Source organism: Lupinus angustifolius, unplaced genomic scaffold (assembly GCF_001865875.1).
Source record: "Lupinus angustifolius cultivar Tanjil unplaced genomic scaffold, LupAngTanjil_v1.0 Scaffold_1_489, whole genome shotgun sequence".
Taxonomy (NCBI): domain Eukaryota; kingdom Viridiplantae; phylum Streptophyta; class Magnoliopsida; order Fabales; family Fabaceae; genus Lupinus; species Lupinus angustifolius.
This window is the reverse complement of record NW_017715812.1, coordinates 7,237-13,907: the sequence shown is the minus strand read 5'-3', so window position 1 is coordinate 13,907 and position 6,671 is coordinate 7,237. Positions and strand designations below refer to the sequence as shown.

At 31.0% G+C, this 6,671-nt stretch overlaps 1 protein-coding gene across 1 annotated transcript; it reads left to right on the top strand.

Annotated features, from left to right (window-relative positions):
* Nucleotides 1–3,665: 3,665 nt before the first annotated feature.
* LOC109336948 (protein FAR1-RELATED SEQUENCE 5-like) lies at nucleotides 3,666–5,894 on the top strand. The gene is made up of 2 exons (XM_019573791.1): nucleotides 3,666–5,758; nucleotides 5,843–5,894. The coding sequence occupies exons 1-2, from the start codon at nucleotides 3,666–3,668 to the stop codon at nucleotides 5,892–5,894; spliced, it is 2,145 nt and encodes a 714-aa protein (XP_019429336.1).
* Nucleotides 5,895–6,671: the final 777 nt, after the last annotated feature.

Genomic DNA, 6,671 nt, shown 5'->3' with positions numbered 1-6,671 from the left:
AACAGCCCAATTCTTGGAAACCCAATCTCGAATTATAGTTACCACAATCAAGAATTGATTAAGACAAATATCAACTCCTTCTGGAATAATCTGCACAACTTCCAGACAATCACACTCAATAATGACCTTCCTGAAGCCATGATTCCACGCTAAATCTAACACATGATCCATAGCCAAGAGTTATGCTAACACCGGTGAGCCTACTCCAAAATTAGCAGAAAATCTAGACAACCAATGGCCCTTTTATCCCACCTCCTCCCGTAATATTTATGTCTCTTACACAACTGCCATCAACATTTAGTTTGACTTGTCCAGAAGCTAGGTAGAACCACTAAACTCAAGATAAATCATCGACAATAATTCCACATTTCCCCACAGTGCACCAATCATAGAAGTCATGATAGGTGTTCCGACTAATAAAATTGACATCCCAATTATTATTACTCATAGCCACATCATTCCTACCCACCAAGCACCAACCATGAAAAGAAGCCCATTATGCTTATTGTAGTTCCCTCGCAACCAATCTTTAAAATTCAGACTCAACTAGAAATTTGATGTGGAAAATGATATATGTATTCATATGTATTATTAATTATGTATATATGATGAAAAATTAAAGAATCAATGATACTTTTGACCAAAAGGATATCATAACTCTATACACATTTGAGTACAAACACATATAAACATGATGAGTGAGTGACCATGGGACGAGATGGGTCGGGTCGGGTCATGATTGGTCCCTACCTAATCCTAAATATTGATTAGGTCTATCTTTTGAACTCAAACTCGACCCTAGACCTGATCAGAACCGACCCTATTCGGTCTCGATCATGATTTGGTTGTGCCATGTGAGCGGGTAGGGTCGGGTCCTGCTCACGAAGATTGAGGGATGTTTGAGTATGTCATTCAAGAGAATAAATATTCTATCAAATTATTATCAATGTTAAAAACAAATAAATATTATATATTAGGAAGTTATCAAAATATTAATTATAACTAGAAAGACATGGCCGACTAATTTTTTTACCAAAAGAACCACATAAATAACATATTTCAAAAAAAATTGTTTGTCATTATGTTGTTGTGGTTGTCATGAGGAGATCACTGTTTTTAACATTACCTAATTTTTACTTTCTTTAAATATTGCCTTGACTTTAAGTTAGAATAAAAAATAGATTGAATTTGATTTATTATTGAAATTATTAATATAGATAAGTATTGATTTGATTCTGAGAAATATTTTTGTTTCACTTGTATTGATTTAAAAATATACTTAAATTTGGTTTGATTTTATCTTTACATATTAGATTTGTGTTGTTTTTGAATTTAATTATATTTATTTTAACGATTAGTGTTTTCCTTATATTTATTTTGAGAGTTTAAAAAAATTTAGGAAGAGAAAGTAGAAAAGATATTAACATGATTAATGATTGTGTAAGGAAGGAAGATATATTAGGAAGTTACTAAAAAACTAAGAGTAAATTACACTGACACCCCCTGAGTTTTAGTGAAATTACACAAACCATCCCTCACTTTTCTAAACTTACACAAATCTCCCATAGTTTTATACTTTCATTACACTGACCACCCCTGTATAATAAATAAGTGTAATTTTTTAAACAAAAAATGTGATAAATGCAATTAAGTTAAACAAAACATGATATATTGTGTAGACAAGTCTAAATAATATACAAATCAATATATCTTTATTATTTTTGGTTCGTTACACTACATTATAAGAGTGATTTTATAATTGTTGATGCATTTTGTAACAAAAAAATAATAAAGATACATTAATTTGTATATTATTTAGACTTGTCTACACAATATATCATGTTTTGTTTAACTTAATTGCATTTATCACATTTTTTGTTTAAAAGATTACACTTATTTCTTATACAGTGGTGGTCAGTGTAATGAAAGTACAAAACTAGGGGATGTTTGTGTAAGTTTAGAAAAGTGAGGGGTGGTTTGTGTAATTTCATTAAAACTCAGGGGGTGTCAGTGTAATTTACTCAAAAACTAATTATAGTTAATAACACATGTTCTATTATAAAGATTAAAAAAAGGCTTTATTAATAACACATATCAAATTTTTATAGTGTCTATTTTGATTATTTCACCAATTGAAATAATTTATATATAAATAGTAGATGTGGATTCATATTATTATCACTAGAGTGTTACATGCACTGTTGTACCTGCCAACCCGCTTTCCTATCATTTATAATGTATAGTTTGTATGTCGTAAATGTCAAATTAATATTTTAGGTTAAATATTTATAATCTACAGTTGAATTTATTCGATTGGTGTAATGTTTCATGTTCTACATTCAAAACTGATAGTTATAATGTAAGAAGAAATAGTTAACCAAATAATATGGAACATATATTGGTTGGAGAGGAACATTGGTTATATATGGTTTTTTTGGTAAAAATTAGAAAATAGTAAGGGTAAAATAGGGAGAACCACAAATTACATCATGGTGGGTGGTTATTTTGGATTTTACCTTTATAAGTAGTATAGATATCAATGAAAAGGGAATGCCATTTTTTCGAAAGTCATTTGGTTGAGAGTACATTAAGTACATATAGTAGTCTGAGCATATATAACTTTCTTTTAAAAATTTGAGCAATTATGATAGTCTTGTTTTGATTTGAAGTTTTCAATTGAAATATGCTCAGGTGATTCAAAAGTCCATTAGGCATATTTGAGAAAAGAAAAATGATACTAATTTTGTACTAAACATTTATCCCGCTTGCCAAATCTCAATCCTCACATATAAATGATTTATATTTTTTTAGTTTTATCAAATATATATTCTCATCTTATAAGTAACGTATCAATCCCTTTCCGGCACATGAATATTCATTCCAACAAGTGTCATTATCAGAAATCGAATATTTTAAACAAGTATCCATTCACCTTATAAATGATTTACATGTCTCTCACAATCCATAAAAAACGTCACTTTGTATAGTTACACATACCACAAGTAATCACTAATGTACCCAAAAAAATTATGAGTTTAAAATGTGTAGACTGTCACTGTAAACTTGTTCTACACAGACATCCAATTAAAATTTGTCATTTCAAACTTTTTTGCCACATCATAATGAAAATTAAAAAAAGAAAAATTCTACAATAACTCCTTCTCTTTTTCAACCCGTTCTTCTCTTTCCGGATACCTTTTCACATTCTCAACTCATTTTATTTTGACATCTTCAACTCTCTGGTTCCTTGTCTTCATTTTACACAACTTTTTCTGCACCTTCCTTTTTCTAGTGCCCTCTTTGTGCTCTATCATTTCGACAAGTGGTTAACTTTCCCTGCAATTTTGTATTGAGCTTCTTTTTATATTTTCGACAACTTACACTCTGCTGTTGTATTCCATCATTTCCCAATGCCTAAACAATTATTATGGAATAGCATGTTACAAGATGTCCAACTAAAAATCATCTTATGACATTGTTGCATTATTTTGATGCCTCCTTAGTTTTATTAGCTTACCTTGGTTTATTTTTTTACAAATTTGTGCAGATGGTGTCAACTTGTGCATGCTGAGGTGAAAAACTACATAGCTTAAAGAAGATTTCTAAAGTTGGACAATGGCAACATTGAGTTACCACCAGAGCCTCCCTTAGAGCCCTATGAAGGAATGGAGTTCACATCAATTGAAGATGCAAATAATTTTTATGTAAGTTATGCAAAGAAAAAAGGTTTTAGCTTTCGAATGGGTCGTATTACTAGATCAAGAATGAATGATATAGTAATTGGTCAAGAGATGCTCTGTTCAAAGGAGGGATTTAAGGCAAAAAAATATGCGAAAAATGAAAATGAAAGATATGCACCACGTGATGAAACAAGAGTAGGATGCAAGGCAATGATATATGTAAAGAAAAAAGAAGAAATGTGGATTATTTCTAGATTTGTAAGAGATCATAATCACCAACTTTTTTCCCCAAGAAGTTCACAGTTTCTCCGAGTGCACAAAAAGAAAACTAAAGTGCAAAAGAAACTTATTGATGTACTTGATGATTCTGGTTTGCCTCCTAGCAAAATGGCTTCTGTACTATGTGTTGAAAGTTGTGGTATTAATAATGTTGGATTTGGCAAACAAGATGTTATCACTTACTTAAGTGGAAAGAGGCAAAAGCAGTTAGAGAAAGGTGATGCTCAATTAATGTTGATGTATTTTCAGAATTGTCAATTGAAGAATCCTGGATTTTTTTATGCTTTTCAAATGGACATTGATGGACAATTGGAAAATTGCTTTTGGGTTGATTTAAGATCTAGAATGGCTTACAAGTATTTTGGTGATATAGTGACTTTTGATCCTACATATTTAACTAATAGATACAAGATGCCTTTTGTTCCATTCACTGGAGTTAACCATCATCAACAATCAATTCTTTTTGGTTGTGCTTTATTATGGGATGAAACTGAAGAAAGTTTTGTTTGGTTATTAAATACTTGGTTAAAAGCAATGTCTGGAGTTCGTCCTAAATCAATTATCACATACCAAGATACTACTATCACTAATGCAGTGGCAAGGGTGTTTCCAGAGGTTAGTCATCATTATTGTATGTTGCATATTGAGAAAAAAGCTCAAGAGTATTTGAGTCATATTTATAATGAACATGGTGAATTTAAAAACCAATTCTATAGGTGCATTCATCAATCCGTTACTATTGAATATTTTGAGTCTGATTGGGAAGCAATGATTGATAAGTATGAATTGCACGATAATGGATGGCTGGAAAAAATATACAGCATTCGAGAAAAATGGATTTCTGCTTATGTACGTCATAGTTTTTGTTTTGGAATGTCCACTACCCAAAGGAGTGAAAGTATGAATAAGTTCTTTAAGGATTTTTTGAATTCAAGTACTTCATTAAGCAAGTTTGTGGCACAATATGAAAAGGCTATTGATGCACGATACAATAAGGAAAGAGAAAAGACTTTCAAGTCAGTTAATTCAAAACCAATTTTGCGAACTTTATATCCAATGGAAGAAGAAGCTTCGAAAACTTATACAAGAAAATTGTTTAGGATATTTCAGGATGAGTTGGTTGCCTCCCAAATCTTTATTGTAGAGAAAGTTGAATTTTCAAATGATTTGTCGACATACAAGGTACATGGAATCTACCAAGAAGGGCCTAATTATTATGTGTCTTTTCATGTTATTTCAAAGGGAGCATATTGTAGTTGTCACAAATTTGAATTTCTAGGTATTCTTTGTACACATATATTAGTCGTGTTCATAAGGAAAAGAATATATTCTTTGCCTTCACAATATATTCTACATCGATGGACCCTTAATGCTAAGAAGGAGAATGTTCAAGGATTGAAAAGTGTAGAATTTCAAGAGGGAAGAAACAAAGCTTCTAGTACTTTACTATTTAACAATGTTATGGTTCACTCTCTTGAACTATCTGAAAGAGCTTCACGTTCAGAAAAGCATCATGACATTGCAATTCAAGGTATGCAAAAATTAATTGCAGATCTGGATCAGTTGGAAGTAGAAGAATCAAAGGAAGATTTTGGTAATCTTACAAACCAAATTATCCTAAAAAATTCGAATAATGCTATAACATTGTGTGATCCTCCAATTGTGGCAACTAAAGGGCGCCCACGAACTTTGCAAATGAAAGGTAGCTTGGAATTGCTCAAGAAAGGCTCCTTTACTTGTAGTAATTGTAAGAAGAAAGGTCACAAAAAACCCAAATGTCCAAGTTTAAACCAAACAAGGTATTTTTCTAATGACACATCAATCCATTAGTTTTTGTTCTTTTTTTCTATATTAAGTTGAATGTGTGTAACACTGTTTTTTAGGTGTAACATTGTTAATGGTCAATTTGAAAATTCCAATGCTAAAGGTTTATAGTTTGGTTGATTCAAAGGTAACAACATTACCATTTTATTTAGATTGAAGAGTATATATATAAACATTATTAACAATGTTTTTTTTCATATGAAGGTCAATGGTGATGTCAACACTAAGGTGGATGAGTGACTGTAGAAGAAAAACATGAGATTAGTAATGTATTTGCATCAAATGTATGAAGAAATGAGATTAGTAATATTTTGTTGCTCAAATTTTCTGAATTGTTTTCTGCTTTTACATTTACACCATGAGCTAGTACTTATTAGTTGATTGAATTATCTGATTACAAAATTAAACTATCTGATGTCTTTGTCTTTGAATTCATAGCACTGCATTTGCTAAGGAAATGATGCCTTTATCTTTGAATTGGATTAGATTTGTGAAACTGAATAGCAATGTGTGGTTTCTTGTCAAAATATGCATAAACACAACTTCTCTCTTTCTGATGTGTATGGACTCTGGATATAAGATGAGCGGAATGGAATGGTTCCAGATGGAACAAAATGGAATGAGTTTCTGGAATTTTGTACAATACTAATTAAAGAATGTTCAAGATACAGTTAAATTAGTAGAAAAGGCTAGAGCTCTAAAAAATAGTTATATTAGCATTACATGCTTAGCTTTAGATCACAACTATTGTGAATAACATTTATGAGATATATTATTCTAATTTCAATTGACAGAGAATTTCGAGCAGTCTTAACAAAACACTATTCCTAAGTAGAACATACAATGTTCTACACTGCAAAGACCAGAACTCTAACTTTGATTGAAAAG